This window comes from Scardinius erythrophthalmus (assembly GCF_964197995.2).
Source record: "Scardinius erythrophthalmus genome assembly, chromosome: 1".
NCBI lineage: Eukaryota > Metazoa > Chordata > Actinopteri > Cypriniformes > Leuciscidae > Scardinius > Scardinius erythrophthalmus.
Genome location: NC_138221.1, coordinates 50,487,643 through 50,511,229, shown reverse-complemented (window position 1 = coordinate 50,511,229; position 23,587 = coordinate 50,487,643). Strand labels below are relative to the sequence as shown.

The 23,587-nt window shown below is 40.0% G+C and overlaps 1 protein-coding gene across 1 annotated transcript; it reads left to right on the top strand.

Moving 5' to 3' along the window:
* Positions 1–627: 627 nt before the first annotated feature.
* st8sia6 (ST8 alpha-N-acetyl-neuraminide alpha-2,8-sialyltransferase 6) lies at positions 628–19,924 on the top strand. Its single transcript, XM_081371695.1, has 7 exons — positions 628–1,439; positions 12,845–12,916; positions 13,140–13,220; positions 13,496–13,640; positions 13,725–13,837; positions 14,094–14,186; positions 18,680–19,924. Exons 1-7 carry the CDS (start codon positions 1,345–1,347, stop codon positions 19,158–19,160), a joined length of 1,080 nt encoding a protein of 359 aa, XP_081227821.1. The 5' UTR covers positions 628–1,344; the 3' UTR covers positions 19,161–19,924.
* Positions 19,925–23,587: the final 3,663 nt, after the last annotated feature.

The window sequence follows — 23,587 nt, the reverse complement described above, 5'->3', positions numbered from 1 at the left end:
AGTACAATGTTTGTACTGTATGGTTTGTTTTCTTTTACATATTATCATCAGTCAGGATCACATGAAGATCAGGAAGAGCAGTAGTGTCTCACAGTGTTTCATGAGATTTCCTTCAGCGCATGCATACAACTGAAGACTAGAGTAATGGAGAGAAAGACACTGTGGCTCAGACTATATTTATATTCATTCTTGATTCTTTACTAAGACATTTAGCTATCTATATTTTCAGGCTGAAAATGTTAGTCAAAGAGGTCCAGTGTTGTTTTGGACCCCATTGACTTTCACTGTATGGGGAAAAAAGTTCTCCAAATTATATTCTAATAATACATGTTTGGAATGAGGTAAGTAAATGAAGACACAATTTTAATTTATGGGTGGTCTATCCCTTTGTGTGTTATTTATACAGTTTCACTTACTAGAAAACAGCACATGTATACACTCACAACTACTGCATGTTCCCCTTCTCAACTACCAGGAGAAACTGGGGTGGATGAGGGGGTCACATCAGATGAGCATTTGATTGGCTGCTGCCTTTTGCATTCTTTGACCATCATTGGCTACTGAAATGAATGGGAAAACCCCTTCTCTAGCACACATAACCCTTCCTCCCAGTCATGAGGTGCTGCCATGGGCTAATTCTGTACTCGACACTCGTGTTACCCTGGGAGAACGAGAGAGAGAGAGAGAGAGAGAGAGAGAGAGAGAGAGAGAGAGAGAGAGAGAGAGAGACTGTGTGTGTTTGAGTGGGATAAGGAGGGAGGGGCAAGCAAGTTCTGCCCAGGGTGAGGGAGAGGGGGAGGGCTTGAGAATGCAGGAGAAGCAACAGATTTCTAGGGAAGCGGACGGAAGGAAAGTCTGCAGATTCTAAGACAAGAAAGCACTGAGGAAACAGGATGAAGTGGAGAAGTATGGGGGAAAAGAGAAAGATGCCTCAACACAGAACATAGGGGACAAGAGAGGAGCAGAGGAATGTTTTCTTGTGTGAGCCAAGAAGACATATGAGAAGAAAGTGGGCTGATGGATTAAGGGGAAAAGCAAAGCAGCCGAGCAGTGACAAAAAACCAGGCCTGTCAGAGGAGAAAAGAGAAAGAGAGAGAAAAAGAGAGAAAGGGGCAGTTAAATTTAGAGGAGGGAGGGAGACTGAAGAGATTAACAGACTGAGAGAAGGAGAGAGAGAGTAAGGAAAAGGGTGTAGTTGTCAAGAAAAAGCACAGGAATAAAATAAGGAGAGGACAGCAGAGCGAGAGAGGAAGTCGTTGGAAGCAGCAGCATCTGCTTTTGAAAGAGAGTTTACGAGAACACATGCATGTCAGTGGCTATGTGTGCGCTCGTGTGTGAGAGTGGATGCACGTTATGAAGACTCTTATGCTCTGGATCCTTTCTGTTATCCTTCTGTGCTCCTTCTGCATTGTGGCCTTCTGGATATTCCTTTGTAACAAGTGAGTATATCAGTTACAGCCTGTGTGTGTCTATCCTTATTTGGAGAGTGAACTTTAAAAGACCTGAGTGTTAAAAAATATCGTTATGGTTTGCTGGCAGCCTAGACCAAAATTAAGTCTTTGTTTCTGTCAAGTTAGCAAAACATTTTTGTAAGTAAAAACCTCTCTAATCTTTGCACTGTCAAATAACGGTTTCCCCACAGACATCTGATTAGTAAAAGAGTATTACATCATTACAGAGGAATTTTCATTGAAGCAAAACAAGAAGATGATTCTCACATTTTGGAAAATGGTTCAATGTTTAAAAATCCTGAAAGGTCTAAACGATGGACTTTAGAAGTTCATTGTTTACTTTGTTTCAGTAAAGTTTCGTATCACATTTCACATTAGTAAATAATTGAAAGTTTTATTTTTTTGTCTGAACGCTTATCTCTTACATTCAAATGATTATGATGTCAGTAAACTTTTGACATTTTAAAGCAAAAAGATAGATAGCTCTACAAAAAATCTTTATTAATTATTTCAGGCAGAGACATCCATCCTTCTCTCTCTCTCTATGCATGTAGCCTATATAGAAAAATAATATTTACTCATATTGCATAATGTATCAATATTATAGCATATGTAATGCAGTCATGTGATGAATGCCTTTTGATGCAAATTTATAATTTTTTTTATAAAAGTTTTTTTCAGTGATGTTTTAGTTATTTTTAAACACCAACCGACCTTTAAAACATTTTAGAAACTAAATGAATGAATCTAAATCACTATGATTTGTAGAATATAGGTGACAATATATATTAACCTTCATTTGACAGAACATAAACTGATTAAAATATAAATGAAGTCTATTGTAGGGGAATGAAAAAAATCTTCATATTAAGCACAATGCTTAAATACCAAGTGGCATTTATTAGGCCGACATGGTTCTCTATAAAAATGTGATTCTAAATTGTCAATCTGCATTTAGTCATTAATTCATTAATTCATTGCCGGCATCTTTTCATTTATTGATTGCACTGAAAAAAAGATCTAGGCTATCAGAAAACTTCAGTTCAATATTAATATTAATGTAATTTTGTTGCATCCTATATAGGGTTTATTCTGTGACAGTATCCTGCTGATTACACAGTTCAATCTTACATTACAAAAATTAACCTAAGGGAACAGTTCACCCAGAAATGATCCCATAATTCACTCACACTCAATTAGAGGTCTTCACAGAGGACCCGAGACCCGAGGACCCGTACGGGTTCGGCTTTATATTTTAAATGTTCGGCCGGGTCCGGGTCAGGTCCCAATTTATTACTTCAGGTTCCAGGTCTGTTTAACATTGGCTGCGTCCAAAAACTGATAAATGCTGCCTTCGGAGGACGCATTCCAAGGTCAGAAGGCATCAAGACAGGTCCGAATGCAATGTTAGCTTCACTTCCTGTCTCCTGAGATACCTTCATCTGAATGATTTTTGAAAGCAGCATAGATGTATTCTTTGCTGCCTTTGATAACCCACAATCCTATGCTTTCCATTCTGTGACAGTTGAGCTACAAAAATAAAGATGGTGTCTGAAAGTTGCGGCTGGTCATCAATTGGTGTGTAAATGTACATTTTTGATCAATGTTTTCCACTTATGATGTCATTTCTAGCGAGAAATCACTATTGTAGTCATTAAATATTCAATTAGTTTTCACCAAAGCTCGCTCTATTTTGCTGTAGATTATTAAACCATTATGCTGCCTCAGAAGTCTGTCAGAAATCAGTTTTGTGAGGAACCTTCGTGCGCAAACGCTGCCTGCAAAGTCATTGCCTGATAGGGCAGCGAGGCAACAAGTCAGCTGCCTACGTTTTCAGATGCAGCCAGAGTGTGTAGCCTAATTTCGGAGTCGATAGGAGAACACCCGGCTGTGATCAGAGTCGTTTCGACACGGTGACTTTACCAATTGACGATTGGCTCTTTTATTCAGAAGGTGGGACTTATCCGCCATACCGTGCATTGCACTTTCTTTCTTACTTTAGGCTTGTTCGACATAACCCGATCGGTCTGTGCAGGGCCGGTTCAAGTCAAACAAGCCTTTTTTCTCCCAAAATGGCAAAGTCGCATTTGTCATCCGTCACGTGACAACAAATTGACTTTTAAAGCTGGGATTATGGATTAAACAAACTCTTTCAAACGGCAAGAGAGGAATAACGTGATGCAAGGAGGAGATCCAGTCAGATGATAAAATCTAAGTCTCAGATGATCAGGGGCGTAATTTGTGGGGGGGTTGGGGGAGAGATAACCCCCCCAATATTTAAATCTATGCATTACAACCCCCCCAATATTTATACCATGATCACATGAAAAGGAGGCATCAGGAGGCATACCCAAACTTCAACCCCCCCAATGTTCAAACCAAATCTACGCCCTTGCAGATGATAAAAATATAAGTCACACTCTGAGAATAATATTCTTACCTAAAGGAAAAAAGTTGTTGAGAGATCTCTCTTTGAAAAGACAAGTTGCAAAAGAGCCAGGTCTGATTCCAAATTATGGACTGACTTATGCAGAAATCTATCTTCCTTTTAAGCAGTTAACTTAGAGGAACAGAGCCAATTTCCTCTTTTCATCGTATATAGAGCAAAGCAGCCTTGCCTGACGCAGCAATAAAATTAACATATTCGGAACTCTCTGATGGCACATTACTTAGCTTAGAAGGCATTTTTTAACCCACTGGATTCATATGAATTACTTTTATGATGGATGGATGCACTTTTTGGAGCTTCAAAAACGATTCTGTGCCATAGATCCAGGATATTATTTAAAATAACTCTGATTGTGTTTGGCTGAAAGAAGAAAGCCATATACACTTAGGATGGCTTGAGGGTGAGTAAATTATGGGGTAATTTTCATTTTTGGGTGAACTATTCCTTTAACACACACATTTTTAGATAAAGCAGAAATTCAAAGTCATCAGGATATTTATTCATTTAAAGTACTTGTTTCCTCAATCTTCCATGCTTCACATTTGTTGTGGCTATGCATACTCTGAGACGGCCTCTTATCACAGTCATCATATTAGATTATCAAATTACGCAATGCACTTTCAGTTACCTTCTTCACCTTCTTCAGTTATGCTTGTTTTCGTTTTGTTTACATTTTCGCCCTCAGTCAGCTGTGACAGATGAAACATGCACTAAACCTGCAATATGCAAGGGTTGTGTTAGATTAGAGCATTCTGAATGTTGACTCGTTGATGGAAATTAAGTTCCCTATCAGTCGGTCTCTCTCTACGTACGTCCTGACCGACGAATAGGAATCTCGCTAGAGAGGCCAATCTACTTCGAGTGAAACTAAACGAGCCAATGCAGACTGGCGTGCAATCATTTGCATCAGCTGTTCAGCCACGCAGCGCGGGTATATAATAAGCAACAGGTGCGAGTGCACTTCAGTTTTTTGCTTTGGAGCCGAGCACTTCAATGCTGTTTTTTCTACTAAGAGTGTTACGAGCAAGCTTTCAACGGGACCTCTCCAGTCTGGTGCGGGCGATACAGCACGGCAGCATGGGCGATCTCTCTCTCTCTCACTTTCTGTCTTTTTTGTTTTCAAATTTGACAGTAGATCGACAACTTTTTAAAGATGTCAATCTATCTGTGTGTTTCTAGATGCGGTCGTTACCTGGGTTCACGGGATGGTCATGAGCGCTGTATCGCGTCTATGGCCGCCTCCCAGCGTCCTTGCATTCCACCTTGCTGCCCCACTGCGGGTATGCCTACGGTCCCTTTGGTCCCGCTTGTACGGTCTCTGCGAGCCTGGTTAGCGCTCCCCAGTCCGCCTCGCTGGCTCATTTGGAACATCAGGCTCGTCTATGTGATTCAGTTCGCCCGTCATCCCCCCAAGTTTTGGGCCATCCACTCCACTACAGTGAGAGCAGCCGATGCCCATGTCTTGCAGGCGGAGATCGCAGTCCTACTGGTGAAGGACGCGATAGAGCCGGTCCCTCCAGCCCATATGAGGTCAGGGTACTACAGTCCCTACTTCATTGTACCCAAGAAAGGCGGTGGGTTACGACCGATCTTGGACCTGCGAGTTTTGAATCGGAGTCTCCACAAGCTACCGTTCAAAATTCTTGCCAAAGACGCATTTTCGAATGCTTTCGTCCCTGAGATTGGTTTGCAGCGATCGACCTGAAGGACGCGTACTTTCATGTCTCGATTCTTCCTCGACACAGGCCATTTCTGCACTTTGCGTTCGAGGGTCGATCATATCAGTACAAGGTCCTACCCTCCGGGCTGTCCCTGTCTCCCTGTGTCTTCACGAAAGTCACTTTGCCACTTTGTTCCCATGAGAGAACAGGGCGTTCGCATCCTCAACAACTGGCTCATACTAGCACACTCTCGAGATCAGTTATGCGAACACAGGGACCTCGTACTCATGCACCTTAGCCAGTTGGGTCTTCAGGTCAAAAAGAGAAAAAAAAGAGCAAACTCTCCCCCGTGCAGAGGATGTCTTCTCGGTATGGAGTTGGATTCGGTCACACAGACAGCGTGCCTCACAGAGGAACGCGCTCAGTCAGTGCTGAACTACTTGAACACGTTCCTGGGGAATATGGCAGCAGCAGCAGGGCTGCTCCATATGAGACTGCTTCAGCACTGGCTTCACGGCCGAGTCCCGAGATGGGTATGGCATCACGGCACTCACCGGGTGACAATCACACCAGCGTGCTGCCAGACCTTCAGCCCGTGGTGCCTCTGCCACTGGCTGGGGTGCCACGTACAACGGGCATGCAGTCTCAGGGGTGTAGACGGGCCCCCAACTGCAGTGGCACATCAAGTGCCTTGAGTTGTTAGCAGTACATCTCTCTCTGAGCCGCTTAAAAAGGCTGCTACAGGGTAGGGACGTACCGGTCCTTACGGACAACACTGCGACCGTTGCGTACATCATGTTCGTTGAGTGGTGTTCTTCTCGCGGAGAGGACCCCCCGAAGATGCTTGATAGGATCCGTGCTTTCCTTTTTGCAGCAAGGGTTGAAGCGAAGGCTGTCTCCCTCCACCCTCAAAGTACATGCTTCCGCTATTTCAGCTTATCACGACCACATAGATGGCATAACAGTAGGAAAGCATGACCTGTTCGCCAGGTTCCTTAGGGGGGTGAGACGGTTAAACCCTCCTCAACCCCCCTCCATACCCTCTTGGGACCTTTCCCTGGTGCTTCGAGCACTCCAGGATGCTACCTTTGAGCCTTTGCAGTCAGCAGACTTAAAGCTTCTCTCCATGAAGACTTTGCTGCTGGATGCACTGGCCTCTATCAAGAGGGTTTCTCTATCTATCAGGCATTTTCGGTCGATGAATCGTGCTTAGAGTTTAGGCTGGGTGACAACCATGTTGTACTGAGACCCCGGCCTGGCTATGTGCCCAAGGTTCCTACCACTCCCTTCAGGGACCAGGTGGTGAACCTGCAAGCGCGCTGCCCCTGGAGGAGGCAGACCCAGCCCTGGCTTTGCTCTGTCCCGTCCGTGCTCTGCGTTTGTACATGGACAGAACCCAAAGTCTCAGGACCTCAGACCAGCTCTTTGTCTGTTACGGAGGCCAGCTGAAGGGAAAGGCTGTCTCCTAGCAGAGGATGGCCCACTGGACAGTGGATGCCATTGCCTAGGCTTACCAAGCACAAGACGTGCCCTGCCCGCTCAGGTTGCATGCTCACTCCACGAGAGGTGCTGCATCCTCCTGGGCACTGGCACGTGGCTCCTCCCTAACAGATATCTGTAGAGCTGCGGGCTGGGTGACACCTAACACGTTTGCTAGATATTAGCCTACGTGTAGAGCCGGCCTCCTCCCGTGTTCTCACCCTAAATGGGTAGAAGCACTAAGAGGCCCGGCTCTGTCAGCTTTCTGCACCCTACTGTGCACCCTTATTGCTCCAGAGTGAAAAACCTGTTGAGTCCTCCAACACCCTCGGCCCAGACGTGGCGGAGCGTCTGGCGCCAGGCCTTTATCCGTTGAATCCTTGAGAATCGGATCTAGGCTGGGTCCCATATGTGTGACCCTGCGGGGATCCCATATGTGTATTTCGTCTACGGCTGCTCCTAAACGGAAGCCTGTGTCTTTCCCTTGGGCTAAGTCACCCAGTATTTCATATGCAGTACAACCTTCGGGTTAGTCCATATGTATATCTCCACATAACTCCTTCGGGGAAGAATGTGGGTTCCGCAGCGTTCTCCTTCCTAGAGAAAGGGCATGCTTTCCCAGTGTTATCCAATAATCTCACTGAATGGGTTATCACGGAACAACAGTGACAGATACACTCTGTGTAAGCCCTCTCCTATCCTCCTTCCAGGCAAGAAGGGGCAAGAGGCTCACACAGGGCACTGGATGGGGTCAGCAGCTGTGGCACGTTGGTAGGGATTCCTATTCGTCGGTCACGATGTACGTAGAGAGTGACTAACTGATAGGGAATGTCTCGGTTACGTATGGTAACCCTCGTTCCCTGAAGGAGGGAACGGAGACGTACGTCCCGTCGCCACATCTCCTGAGACCCGCCAGGGCAGCCAGCTAATCGGCTCGGCTCCTCAGCAAAAAAACTAAGTGCAATCGCACCTTCTGCTCATTATATACCCATGCTGCGTGGCTGAACAGCTGATGAAAATGATTGCATGCCAATGTGCATTGGCTCGTTTAGTTTCACTCGAAGTAGATTGGCCTCTCTAGCGAGATTCCTATTCGTCGGTCACAACGTATGCCTCCGTTCCCTCGTAACGTAACCGAGACGATACTGTGTATTCAGAGAAATGTCAACAAAAATGTTAATGTGTTATATGGAATTATTTACTGAATTGTGAAGTGTCAACGGTAATAATATCATGCATATTAATTATGGTAATAATTACCGACTTTCATCTTGCAGAATACCGCCACGTGTCTAATATTATAGTTGTACATTTACTGTATATAATATGTATAGCACAAATATATTTGACAGTCAAACTGATATGACATTTTAAAATGTGGTTTCTAGTGTTGTATTAAATTGTGTGTGTCTATTTGTTTTTGTATATCACCAGTTATATTGCATGCTTTATAATTGTGTGCATTACTGAAATCAAGAGGAAATATACAAATGTTTAGCCATTACATTAATTAAGTAATGTTGGGTGTTTGCGGCCATGGCTGTGACCTTTCCCTTATTATGTGCTGTTTCACTGGCAACAGCAGCCTTTAATCACAACAAGGCATGTGGGAGATTAAACTCCCTGAGAACTTCACAGCGACACAGAATCACTGGGTGCTGTGCTCCACCATAAGAAATGTGAATTAGGTTTCTATTTAGATGCCAAATTACAGGAAACAAACTTAAGTCTTTAATATTTACTTGAAGATAAGTTTAATGATTAAAGTGAATCACATCTGTAACTTTCTAATGCTACATTGCTACATGTGCCTCAAAAAGAGTAAACCTACAAATAGACTCTAGCCAGAGTTTGGAAGGTCAAAGGTCACTTGTGTGGCCTACAAATATCTCACAGTAGTTTTTCAGTAGTATAAAGATCATTTTAAGCTTTGTTTCACCAAGGCTGTTGCTCGTCTAGGGGAAATCAGCTCTGGTTGAAGTTTAGAAATGGGCCTTTGGTTTTGATCCATGTGTGAACTGCTCAGAGGAACAGTAACCTATCTATCATTAAATTTAGCATTAACATTACAACACCTGGCTTGAAAAATTGAGTACTTTAAACAAATGAAAGATACCTTTCATCTGTACCTTTTCACAGTACCTTTACGCCAGGCTGCGTTTACACTGGCACAAAAAAATCCGTTCTGAGCCACTTCCAAATGTGGTTTTAAATCAGACACATATCCGATATCTGGACATCTGACCTACGTCTAAACACATATATCCGATTTCCCTTGGAATTCCAAACCACCACAAGGCTTGGCAACATGTTTGGCCACAAAGCTTTTAATGTCGTATTATAAAGCAGACGTGCCTGTAGCCTATGCGCTTGCACTAAAACTCACAGCTTTGTTTTTTTTACTGAAGTGGAAACTTTTATAGTTAAATTCCGCACACACAGAAACATCCAGAAACATAGAAACTGGTTTTCAACCTCTGCCCCGTGAATTTTTTTAATAAAACATCTTCACTACTGAAAGCTATAGGCTATTTCTCAGCAATGAGGTCATAACTTCGCTGTTATTGTAAATAAACTAACGAGCTTCACTATTACATTCAGACGCACAGAAGTAAACCTCTCTCTCTCTTGTTAATTCCTTCTAATTCATTCAAATACATTAACCTTACCACGCCACTAAAATAAATGAAAATTATCACTTTTCACTTATCCATGCTGGCAAATAACCATGGCCACCTGACATGAATTATAATTTTAGTAAGGTCATTGAAACCCTGCCATGTCACAGATAGTAAAACGATCACCAATAGAATCTTTTACATATCGGATACCAATAGTGTCTATAAGTGAATTTAAGCAGGCGGTTTAAGCCCCCCCCCCCCCCCCCCCACACCACTACCACAAAAAAATAAAAATAAAATAAAAGATATGGTCAAAAGATCAGATCTCTGCATTGACACTTGCAGAGTCTAGTTTATTTATTCTCAAAGACGTCTGGTCTCATGTTAATTATATTTGGAGTTTCGGAAGAGTTTTTTAGACTTACACTGGTACAACAACATTTTGTTTCGTATGGTTTAATTTCTGCAAAAAAACTTATTCTTTTGTTTTGGAAGAAAAAGGAAGTTCCAACGATTAAACTATGGCTAACAGAGATGACTGGTACACTACATTTAGAAAGAATTAGGAGTGCTCTAAGAAACAAGATTTTGTTATTTGAAAAAATTTGGTCCCCTTTTATTTCTTTTCTGCAAGCTAGTGATTAATGTTTACTATGCCTTCATAACCTGCTTTTACCACTGGATAGCACCTTTGGGTTGAATTTTTGGGTGGGTTGTTAATTATTTATTTATTTATTTATTTATTTATTTATTTATTTTTTCTTTTTTTTTCTTTCATTCTTATTTGTCAGGATGTTAGTTTTATTTGTTTGCATAAAAAAAGTGTAGTTACAAATGATTTTCTGCTGAAAGACCAAATAAAAACATTTAAACCGAAAGACGTCTGGTCTCGCTCTATTTAGCAAACAATGCATAAGGGATAACCGATAGTGTGGGCGTGGATGAAATGGAGTAACAGATAAGAAGGGAGGGACAGAGAGTGATAGGGAGACATAGGGAGTAATATATAGTGAGACAGACAGGGAGGGAAAGAAACAGGCCTTCTTTTTGTAATGATAATGAACTTGTTTTTTTTTTTGTTTTTTTTTTGTTTTTTAGATTGATTGACTGTTTACAGTAGGCCTACACTGATAATTAAATTAAATGTAAATATTGTATACGTTTGTACTACAATTTTTACTCAAAAATTGCTAGTAAATTTCACAAAGAATTACAAAGAAATGGAAAGCAACAACGTGAAATTCTTAAGTAGAAACACAGACAGTATTTTTGTAAAATGTACTCTAATAATATTGGTTTTATTTACTAATTCCATTTTTTATTTTTACAGTGGTGTTGACACCTGTGGTACAACATGTCTTGGTTGACTGCTGTGTATTAGTTACAAATTTGACATTGTGTATAACCATAACAATGCAAGGCTAATAAATGGGAAGATGCAGCAAAAGAAGACAAAATGTTCCCAGTGAGCCATAAGGGTACATCATTAACTGTTAGCAGTTGATGTTTTATAAAATTGAATTTTACTAACCTAATTTGCACAGGGCTTCATACAGTGATGAACATTATCATCAGAGGAAGGGTAGATTGTTAGCTAACAAACTGCTCTAGTTTGCTGATGAGTTGTTTCAACTTGCCTGCAAAATGAAAACAACTGAAGCTGGCAGTAATAATGTATTGTACAAGAGTTCAATATAGCTTAAATTGAAGGGGTAGTCATGAATCCAGTAGCCTATTGTTTTGTTCTTAATTAAATAAGTGTTTTTGAACTAATCACGGGTGCGTTCCAGTACAACCACGTAACTCGCTACTTAACTACCATAATAGGCTTCTTCTTCTTCTTTTCGATTTATGGCAGATTGCAACCATGACTTTTGATGGTGCATACTGCCACCTACTGTATCGGAGTATGTAACATGAGCTATGTCCATGGGACTACTTTATATATTAAAAAACAACAACAAAAAAAAACAACTAAATCCTATTATATATCCCTATATTTTTCAGATATTGTACAACTGCTTTCTGTGACCATAGTAGGCTACGATGCATCGTTGAAGAAATCAACCACGACTGTTTTCCGAAACCATGTTGTCGAAACTTTGTCATTCAACCATGTTGTTTAATGAACTTCGATCATGAACTTGGAGTAACTTCTTTTAATAAATCGTTTGAGATCGAATTAATGCTAGACTTTTTGCTGCAAATTACGGACATGGCACCTGAGGATTAATTCTAATTTTTCTTAGTTTTTTTCCAGATTCAGAGACAGGGCGCATTTAGGCCATGCCCACACGATGTCTAAACCGGTGTCTGAAAGCTCCTATGTGACAGGGTGTACTGCAAACGAGCTAAAAAAAAAACAGAACTAAGTTTATATAAGCTACCGAAACGTAAAAGCCAGCCTTTGTGGAGACACAAGTGGATTCAGGTGATTCATGTGAAGCACCAGCGGGAAGAATGGGTAAATTGTGGGATCCTGATACTCAGACACACAGTTTGCATTAAAAATACATTACGTGTGCAGTAAACATTGTCACTGGTTAGTCAAATATCAAAATGTCAGTTATATATATTGGATACATTTCTGTAAACTAAGCTATTCCTATCGCCGATTACGTTCCCCTCCAATTCAATATGACACTCGGTCTCAATTGCCTGTATCCTCTTTTGTGTCCTTAAACACTCGTTTTTTGGGGTCGACCGTTAATAAAAACTTAGATAACGACGGAACTTGCGGCCATAGTTTGATGCTTTTGGGAAACGCACCCCAGTTCAGTGAATGAATGAATGACAAACTCATAAAGGCAGTTACTATACTTGTCGCCACCAACTGGTAAATGATGCATCATGCAGAAAGAGTCACTGAAAATCCCATATATCGAGGACACAGGAACTAACTGATGTATGGTTAATACTCTCCCAATAAAGCCAATAGTATTTGGCATTTTATCTGCTGTTTTGTGAGCTGCAAGCATGCCTACATGTATGTAAATGTATTCCTGCAATTCCAATTATGAGTGACATTTGCGGTTAATTCCCACTTAAATATGTCAGTGGTTTTGTTTGTTAATTTTCTGCTATTAATGAGCCACTGAACAATATTTGGACCATGAATATTCAATAACTTAAGAGCGATCATTTTTGGTTTGTAAACATTTTAAATCAATTTTTTTTTCGCAGTAATGTAAACCCTAAACCTTCATCTAAGATTCCTCAAAAAGTCTCAGATACACAGTCTTGCAAGGGATGCAAGTAAGTATGCAAACCTGTTTATTACACATTACAGCACATAACATCTATTTACATGGCAAACACCAAAAGTAAACACCTTCAAATAAGATCTTTCATGTTTTATCATTTTTATTTTAATATTTTATAATTTCATATTTATTGACTGTTCACGTTTACATGTTACATACTTAAATTAAACCAGATAATATATTTTAAGATGTTTGTATGTGCATTTAATTTTCAGAGAGAATGTATTCATTTCCAAAGCACTGGGGAGCTACTCTAACAGATGGAAAAAACATGAGGCAAACTTTAACAAATTCAGGTAAAACAGTAGCCCAGAGCAGACCATGAGCTTTTCTCATAAAGGTTAAACTTAGACATCTGTGGCAAAGCTTATTGTTATGGGATGAAAATAAAAGTACTGTTCTGTTGATTATGGATCATATATAAACCAGTTTTTAAATAGACAAATACACTACAAAAAATGCTTACTTCAAGGCATATAGTTCACTTAAAAATGAACTATTAACAAAGGATCTATTCCTTTAAGGTTAGATTTTATGTTTTACATCAGACTCAGTGTCTTTTTCCTTCCAGGTCATTGCTGAGTGGCAAATGCCATGCTGTGTCAAAGGCTGTTGTCACACAGAATAACACCCCACTTGGGTCAAATGTTATCTATGATGGAGAGAGGAGAAAGCCAATACAGGTGACACAAGCCCTGTTCAACATCTTGGCTAAGGTAGTGTATAAGCATTCAAACATTGGGTGAATTACAGTTTCTCTGATGATTTTGCAGTTACATTGTGTGCGGGTCTGTTTATAGGAGCAGCCCTTTGGAAATGCTACATGGGAGTCATGTGCCGTGGTGGGGAATGGTGGTATTTTGAACAATAGCAGCTGTGGAAAAGAAATTAATTCTGCCCAGTTTGTCATTAGGTCTGTATCTGATCAAATCATGTGACCTATTGCCTAGATTAATTAATTATCAAAATGAATTATCAAGATTAACCAAATTATCAGAATCTCAATCCACATTAGCATCAGTCTGTAATGTTGGTGGAACAATAATTAGGCTATCTATGCTTTTTAAGCTCCTAAGTGTAGCCTTAACACTGTATTTGATGTAGGCCAAAACTTTTATTTCCTATCAGAACAATGGCCTAATTAACCTCTGTCCACCCCTGCATTATAGATGCAACCTTCCACCACTGGATAACAGATATGAGAAAGATGTAGGCAACAAAACCAACCTGGTGACTGCAAATCCCAGCATCCTCCATGAGAAGTGAGTTATAAATGTCCATTGCAGGCAAGTTTTTAGGAACCCACGTGCAGCTTTATTCCAAATAAACACGAACCAATTAACATGGATTGACAATAAACATGAACTAAATATAAACTTACCAGCAGTACTGAGAACAAAACTACACAAGAGACAATGGAAACATGGGGGCTACATACACAATAGGCTTGTTCGACTTGAACGGTTTATGACATCAAAGTACGCGAGGGCGATTCAAAAGCATGAGGAGCCGTCTCTATTAGTAATGGCAATTTCAAAACACTGCTTCATGAAGCTTCAAAGCCTTTACGAATCTTTTGTTCTGAATCAGTGGTTCGGAGCGTGTATCAAACTGCCAGAGACACGGGATTTCAGTTAACGAGGCTTCATTACCTCATAACTGTTTCAAAACACTTCAAAACACCACTGGGGGCGATGATCTCTGTCAACCCATGAATCATGAGGAGTCCCTGAGAACCAATGAACAAGTGTCTGTGGGTTCTCTGATCAGTTTTATACATTTGTAGACGTTTTAATTAGACAGTATAATTAATATGAATAATAGTAGTTGGCCTGTTTAGCTGAGCCATTCATAGAACAAACAAAACAAACCCTGTCAACTGATAAAATAGCATATATACACTTGATAATCTTATTAGATGATTAGATAACTCCATTTGAAATATTTTACTTTCAATAAAAAATTTGCAATAGATTTGTAAAAGGTGTTTTTATGCATGTTTGGCACAAGTTTTTGTTGCATTTACACTGTTCTGACCACTAGGGGTCACCGTGGAGTTTGGTGTCAGATTGTTTCGAAGCCTCAACACAATATGGCACATTTGCTTCAACTGTTTCAGTGATCCACGAAGCCTCGATCTGCCCACCACTACTCTATATTCGCTCTCGTGGTACTTTGATGTCATTCATCGATTGGTCTGTGCAGCGCCGGTTCAAGTCGAACAAGCCTAATGACTAATGACTAACAAGAAACACCTGTGAACAATCAAGACAATAAACCAATCACAAAGCAGAACAGAGAAACACATGACAACCAATCAGAACATGACACATGAACAGGGGAAGCACAGGACAGGATCACATGAGGGGAAAAGTGAATCACATGACATGACTAGGAAATAAGACTATATGAGCATTACAAAATAAAAGACATGAAAACAAAACCACAAAACAGCACCTGTTGCTTGTTTGCCACTCACCCATAGACTGTAAAAAAATATGGACGTAGTGTCCGTGACGTCACCCGTAGGTTTCTGAAGAGCATTTTTGAAGCCTAAAGTGGGCGGAGCCGGCCGTCGCCATCTTGGCCTTGCGTCACTCCCGGATAACAGAAAATAGGCAAACAGGCGGGGCGTGAGTGGAGCTGAGGAGCCTGGCTATCTGAAATCACCTAGCTCGACGTGATCGAGTTAGCTGATGATGTAAAGCCAATTAAACGTTAATATTTTTGCCCTTCGAAATATTATAATAGTTAAAAGACATGGCTACAAGTGAGACTGTGTATTACTTCGAGAGTGTTTGTGTGTGACAGTGATTTATGTGCATACATGTCCGTCACTCTTTCATGGTCCGTCAGCGCGGCATCGCTCAAGTTCGTAGAGAGCTTATTCAGTCCATTTTAAATTCTGATGTTGGCCGTCTCTCAAATGGGTTAAACCGTTAAACCATATTGCCTTTGAAGTGCAAGTAAATGCGCTAGAAAATCCGCGCTCATTCATGTGCATTTATTGCATGGACGGAGAAAGCGCCGACGCCTGCATGATTTCATCTGACGGTACATAAGCATATAGGCCTTTATCACAACACAATAGAACGCCGGAAGTAGCCGCGAAGCAGTGTACAGCGTCTTCCGGTTATTGCAATCACCATGGCTGCATGTTAATTATCACTGGACTACTTCGCTCTCGAGTCTCCCAAAAGTTTCATTTTTTTTGTTGAATGGTTTAATTAAATTGTTATAACCAATTGTTTAAAATGTAATGATTTAAGCAAAAATTTCTTCAAAGGTTAAACCAAACTTTTATTTTGACGGGTTGCCGTGTAGACCTTTGAGTCTCTCTGTGTTTTATGATATGATAGTTTCTCTCAAATAAGGCTAAAATGCTGCTGAAGTGACTCTCAGAGCGGCTGTGTTGGTGAAGTGCATTAATGTTAATACGTAAGGCTGAAAAAAATCGCGAGCGTCATGCGTGCCTCAGTGTGTGTGTGTGTGGTAAATGAAACGCGTCGGTGCCATTCATTCACAGAGACACGCAGAACATGCACGATTCCTATTTAAATAGTCTTTATGCGGTTTAATATTGACAGACACTGGTCTATATCGCGATTTTATTTAAGTTTACAGACCTACTTTTCATCTAAATGTGTAACTAAGTAACACCGGAAGTGCGAGTACACTGCTTGGCGATTTCGAACGTTCCGAAACCAGGAAATGAGATAAAGGCCTATTATAATCCATCTGTTCCGTGAGAGCAGAACGAACGAGCATTTATTGACGTTTTAAATTTGAAAACTCCAAAAAGCAACGAAATTGTCAGACATCCATTAGTGCATGTTCACGGAGGAAAACAACTGAATACAGCGCTGGTTGTTCTCTCGAACGATAACGACGGAATCCAAAGACGTGGGCTTTGTAACGTTACCCAAGTATTAAATTGTATGAAATAATAATCCCGAAAAAAAGCACAAACACTGCAGAGATGGCAAGTTCAGCAGCTAACATTTGCTGAGGTGAAGTGACGGCTAGTAACAGCAGACAAACGGCTAGCACTGACAGTGGCAATCCATCTGTCACTCAAGTGGCTTGGCCACACCCTTACATTTAAATATTAATCAACTAAACGGACAAGTTATAAAATAATTCACCCCCCTCACAGTTGTTATGAAGGGCAAAATTAGCTGTATAGACCAAAGCCACATAGAGATCCAGGCTGTAAACTTATTTTTTTCTGCTGTAAAGTTGGTAATTTTAACATGGGGGAGATACAGATTTGACTCACTTCTGCAGCCAGGCCAAGCGGCCAGTCGATGAACTGCAGTTTAACTCACTTCCGTGTTGGTTTCAAGAGAGAGACGGGGAGGTTGCCGCTTGCACTCACCATAAAACGCCAAAAGAAGAAGAAGAACCTGCAAAAGAGACACTGTGGTTGTGGGTTTGGCTTTAGCGACAATTAAGATGTCAAATTGTTTTGCCAATTAATCAGTTTTCTTGCTTAAAAAGTTGAACATTCAATTCCAGCAGTGCCTAATACATCATATCATTGACAAGAAGGAACGATTATCAATCCATCATTTAAACTCACTCAGAATGGTAATCCATGCGTCATTTTTCTATATGATTTGATATTTTTTTATACACAGATGAATCACTGGAATAAAAGCTGAGCGATAAGTCATACAGTTTGTCGCATGTGTATTCTTCTGCTGATGTGTACGGTCTGCTAAAGCGACCAATGTAGTCGGACAAATGACTCAAATTAGTTGGTTTTCATTAGTCAGTCAAACACAGACTACAACTTTGAGATCAGTGTTTCTGGTGAGAAAAGTACCGCAAAAGTAATGTAATTTCATTACATACATTTCTTTCCAAAAAACATAACTAACATAATTAGTTACTTTTTTAGCTAGTGATGCAATATTGTTACGCATTTCTTTTAAAAGAACCTTTCCCCAACATGGGCATCCTAACTTGCCCACATTGAGCCCCTCAAAGTGCCCACTCTGACCTCATGCCCAGATGATGCCCATCTAACTCAGATAAATCCAATGTGGGGCCCACATAGTTCACTGATGTAACGTGGGAGCAGGGACGAGGCAGAGAGAGAGGGACTTCAGATGCAAGCACAAGTTTATTAGAGAAACATACAGGTAAATGCAGAATAATCCAAGAACAATAAGCCACACAGCGAAGAAAGGAGAGCAAAAACAGGAACACACATGCAAGAGCAACAACTGACAAACAACAACGGAAGCACAGAGGTTTAAATAGACTGGTTAGTCATGGGAACTAATGAGGGTAACTATGGTGACAAACAAGGCAGGCAAGACAACAAGGCAAACAGGAAACAAACACAGGAAGGGAGCAAGGAAACAGTGGGAACTGAGTATACACTTCAACATAAAAGTCCTTATAAAAAACACAAGACACAAAACCAGGATCATGACAGCCGGGATTGTTTGTTTAGTGTGGTTGTGATATAGTTAAGGCCAATTATCAGATTGCATTTATGTTGCCTCCAGAAAGACTGAGAAAGTAATTAAAAATCTCTGTAAAAAACATTTTGCAAGAATAATTCAAAATGTATTTAGGCCTATTATTGAAATTGTTTTATAATTTTTCAGTGGAATGCATTTCTTTTTTTCACAAATATTTATTCCTGAAAAGTACTAAAAGTATTGCTAATGGGAGTGGTATTATTGAGTGGAATATTTAAGTGAAACATACTCAGGCTTTTCTTTATCCTCATCTGTTACAGGTACAGTGGTCTGATGGAGCGTCGTCGTCCATTTGTTGAAAGCCTTCGTCCTTATGGACAAGCCTTAATGCTGCTGCCAGCATTCTCTTACACTCACAACACGGCTGTATCCCTGCGTGCCTTTTACACACTGGAGGACTTTGGCAGTAATGGCCCGCTGCCTGTTTTCCTGAATCCAGAATATTTGAGAAGTTTGTCAAAGTTTTGGCATGAGCGAGGCCTTAACTCGGTTCGTCCCAGCACAGGACTAATCATGGCCAGCTTAGCACTAGAAATCTGTGCTAACGTCCATTTGTATGGTTTTTGGCCTTCCAATAAACATCCAGATGATAGTCGACGGATCACCAACCATTACTATGATGATCGGCAGAGCAAGAAGAATGTACATTCCATGCCGGCCGAGTTCGAACATTTATTGAAACTCCACAAGCAAGGTGTGGTTCGCATACACCTGGGGGATTGTCAACCCACACACAGGTAAAACACGAGACTGGCTGCAAACTAGGCCTTGCCTGTAATGTACATTGGTGTATTGGTGTAAACCCCTACAGAATACTTCTCCATTTGATTAAGAACTACAACAGGCCACCTGGATGAGTGTCTGGAAAGACACAGCTGTGAATGTAATTGTGCACTGAATCTATATTGCTTATAATGCTGTGTGCACTTGCTCAAAGAAGAAGCCATGACACAACAAATTCATTTGAGATAATCTTGCACACAAAAATAGCTGAAAACGAATGTACTGATTAGCCTTGGTATACTGTGAAAGAACTGAATTAGGAAAATGACTCCTAGAGCAGCACCCCTAAACACTCCTTAAGTGGTCTTGCCTTATTCAGCCTTTAATGTGCTCGCTATCGGTGCTTCTCCAGCTCTGTTGCATTCATCACAAGTGCCAGTCTTTCCTCTTTAGCATTTATTAGCAATGAATGTGAATTTGATCTCAGGTGTGGAGAAATAGCAGCTCTGTATTTGACTCTAGACTTTGATTCCAGGACTAAGATCTCAGCTAAGAGATTGCAGAAATGTCTGGTTGTTTGGAAGGATGATGTCATGTCACTATCACAGTGTGAAACAATAAGAAGCATGGATGTGGTTAGTGTAACTCAGAGGTGTAAAAGCTGAAAATTGGGGCAAATTTCAATGTGCCAATTCTAAATGCCCTATCTGAGTATGACATTACTCTTACAGCAATCACTGTAATGCAAATAAATAAATAATTAATTAAAATTTCAGTTCAAATGCAAATTCTTGGTGCAGTTTATGCGTAGACATACGATTTGTTTTTTTGTTTTTTTTACTCACCCTCATGTTCAAAACTTGTGTGATTTTCTTTCCTTTGCTTTAAAACCCTTATCTTAGAATTATTTGCCTGTAGGTTTGTGTGAATTACAGACCACAAATGTTCTTTTTGTTCACTGAAAACTCGTCTTGATGGATTTATGACGGGACAATTAAAACGTGATTCATGACGTGGATTCTGAGATGTGACAATATCTAATTTATGAACAAATTATAATTTTTAGTTAGATTCTAGATTCTGAAATTGTTTTGTCAGTCAGCCAGTTGATCCAGTTCACAAAACTGTTTGAATCATTCATAAATCAAACTGATTCAGTTCACATGTTTATCTCACAAACTCACTGATTCATTTTCAGCAGTTAACATGCCCCCTGGGGCAAGATAATCCCCCCACCTTAATTTTTTCTCCTGACCATAGATGGCACAAAATCTCATCTCAGCACTTTTAATCAATGGCTATGCTATTTTGACTATTTTGACGCTTTCTATGACATTGTATTATTGAATACCCCCCCCCCATTGTGACTTGTGTTATTACATTTTTAAATGTAATACTTATTGTAATTAATTAATTTAAAATTTTAAATTAATGTAAACTTCCCATGAATTAGATGTACATTTCAGACATCTTTGCTTTCATTAAAACATAGGTTAATTGAGTGAAATCATTTAATTTTGATTTCACTGTGTTTCTTTTATGTAGGGGTGAAACGATATTCAAACTGAACCGAAAAACCGCGATACACTACCCACCCGATACTCTCATGGCATACCAAACGCGCCCAGCCCAGCCCTAGCCCTAGCTCACTGTTGAGAAAACAAATTTTTCCTCCTTGACATTAGATTTAATACTAATTAGGGGTGTAACGGCACACATATTTGTCCCGCGAATTTTCAGGTCAAGTCACCTTCATTTATATAGCGCTGTTAGAGCCATAACTACATTCATAATTTTGTAATATTTTTCCTTATATTATTAAGAGTGATGCATATTTTGTGTTATTTGTATTATATCGCGAGATTTTGTCTAGTTACGTGCTACGTACGTGTAATGATTTGAAGAAGAATAAGGAAGAAGAAAGGGTTGGTGCTATACAGTCTTTTGACCGTGAAAAGGATAGAATTGATGTTATTGGAACGTGAATAAGTGTATAATCTTTTTTTGTGTGTTTGATTTCTCTTAAAATGTAACCTGACAACGAAAAAGTAAAGTTTACAAGACAAGTTATGGATTCATGCATCAAATCCTTTGTGCTACACCCTTGTGGGAATGGCGAAGAACGAAAAACGGCTCAGACCACCATTACAAGCGCTTTTAGCAAATATGGACTATTTCAAAGCAGCTTTACAGTGAAATTAAACTAAATTAAATAGGAAATTAAAGTAACAGAGATTGTTTTGGCTTTATAGCAGCTCTAGAATAAAGTTATTGTCCAGCTAAAGTTAGTTTTGATCGATTAATTTCCGTTGCAAATATCATTAGTTATTAACTTAGGGGCCGCTTACACGACACCGTTCTAACAGAATACCCTTAACGCGCTCCGGCCCGCTCATTCGCACAACAACAGTGCCTGGTGGCTCGAGAACACTGTAAGGCCCGATATATTGGTCCAACGCCGGTTTGCCAATACACAGGGAAGGTTATCACGTGTTCTGTCCTCACTCATGCAAAGTATTGGTTGGTTAAATTTGTAATACATGAATCATGTATTTACTCGTTAATTCATCTGACTCCATAAATTAAAGGTTTTAATAATATCTGTGCCTCACTAAAAGTGAGCGAATGTATGACTATTCCTTTTAACCATTAAATGAACAATGTCAAAATCAGTTAGAATAATCACATGTAACAATTTAATATTTCAGATATCAGAAATCAATTCCACAATCAATTCAAATATGTAGAACATGGTTATACATTGGTTACACCAAAGAATCTTACCCAGCTTGTACCTGAGATAGAGAGAGAGAAAGGGAAAGAAAGAGAAAGAGAGAGAGAGAGAGAGCGAGCGAGCGAGCAACCACCTATTCCATTCGTGTCCAGCAAATAAGAGGCAGAGAGAGGGAGCACACCTTCCTTTATCCTCCTGACCAGGTGACATGGGGGATAGGGGAGACCACCTTCAAATGGCTTAACCAGTTTTCTCTAAACTTCTATAAACCTTATTACCTTTTATTTTATCTATCTGGATATGAGATATATGTACCACTCACTTTGAGACATTTCAAATGACATCAAAAACATAACAGTCAATGATAAACATTCACATTAAACCATGTTCTTGTATGAGTTCTTAGTAGTTTGTGAGAGGAAGTCAGGCCGTGTGGGGGAGGTTGAATGTTAATTAGCCATCAGGGCCCTTTTGCCTCATGCAGGCCTCAACCAGTATTTTCAGTCTTACAACACAAACCTTGAAATAGGTTCCAAGGTGCAAGCCTTGAAGAAAAAGAAAAACAAATAAATAAATATATGTATATATATATATTTTTTTTTGTATCTCTGCGCAAGCTTTTAAAATGCAAACCTGTGCTGATGACGTGCACATGCGTATTACATGTTTAAGTCTATGAGTGTTTGAATATTTATATACACAGGCGTGTTGTCTTTCTTTACAAATTGACCTAAACAAATTACTTGTCTGGACTTAAAAATTTTAAATACAAAATAATTTTTCGCTTCCGAGTAGCCATGTGAACCGGAATTATTTGGACAACGTTTTATCTGTACAGAGGTAAAGGGAAGGAGAAGGGGGCCTTCACAGGGGAGAGACTAGTTGACACTTCAGGATTGCGTTGTCGTCGTGTCCAGGCGCAGGCCTAATCTATGCAGCCTAACATTGAATTATAGAAGTTTATAATGTGTTATGTGTATGCTAGGTCAAAACGATGTGTGTTTAGTCTAGATTTGAACTGACAGAGTGTGTCTGCTTCCCTGAAAATGGAAAATGGAAGACTGTTTCAGAGTTTTGGTGCTAAATAGGAAAAAGGATCTACCACTAGCAGTCGATTTTGATATTCTAGGTATTATCAACTGGCCGGAATTTTGAGATCGCAATAGACCCGGACTATAATGCGTTAAGAGCTCGCTCAAGTACTGCGGAGCAAAACCATTTTGTTCTTTGTAAGTAATCAACAATATTTAAAAATGTATACGATGTTTAATAGGGGGAGCCAATGCAGTGTTGATAAAACCTGGCTAATATGGTCATACTTCCTGTTTCTAGTAAGAACTCTTGCTACTGTGTTTTGGACCAGCTGTAGTTTATTTATTAAGTGTGCAGGGCAACCACCCATAAGAGCATTACAATAATCTAGCCTTGATGTCATGAATTCATGAACTAATTGTTCCGCATTTGTCATTGAGAGCATATGATGTAATTTAGATATATTTTTAAGATAGAAGAATGCGGTTTTACAGATATTAGAAACTTGACTTTCAAATGAAAGATTGGTATCAAAGAGCACATCCCGGTTCCTAACCGACGATGAAGGTTTGACAGAGCAGCCATCAAGTGTTAGACAGTATTCTAGGTTATTACGTGAGGACGTTTTTTTGTCCAATAGTAGTATGTTAAGTAGTATGAAATTACTAGTCATCGATTT

What these genes read in the sequence shown, in the direction of transcription:
- st8sia6 (XM_081371695.1), top strand. Translation starts at nt 1,345, where the DNA reads ATGCACGTTATGAAGACTCTTATGCTCTGGATCCTTTCTGTTATCCTT. An exon ending in TCTGCCCAGTTTGTCATTAG is followed by an intron (nt 13,838 to 14,093) that starts GTCTGTATCTGA and finishes CCTGCATTATAG; the next exon opens with ATGCAACCTTCCACCACTGG. An exon ending in CCCAGCATCCTCCATGAGAA is followed by an intron (nt 14,187 to 18,679) that starts GTGAGTTATAAA and finishes CATCTGTTACAG; the next exon opens with GTACAGTGGTCTGATGGAGC.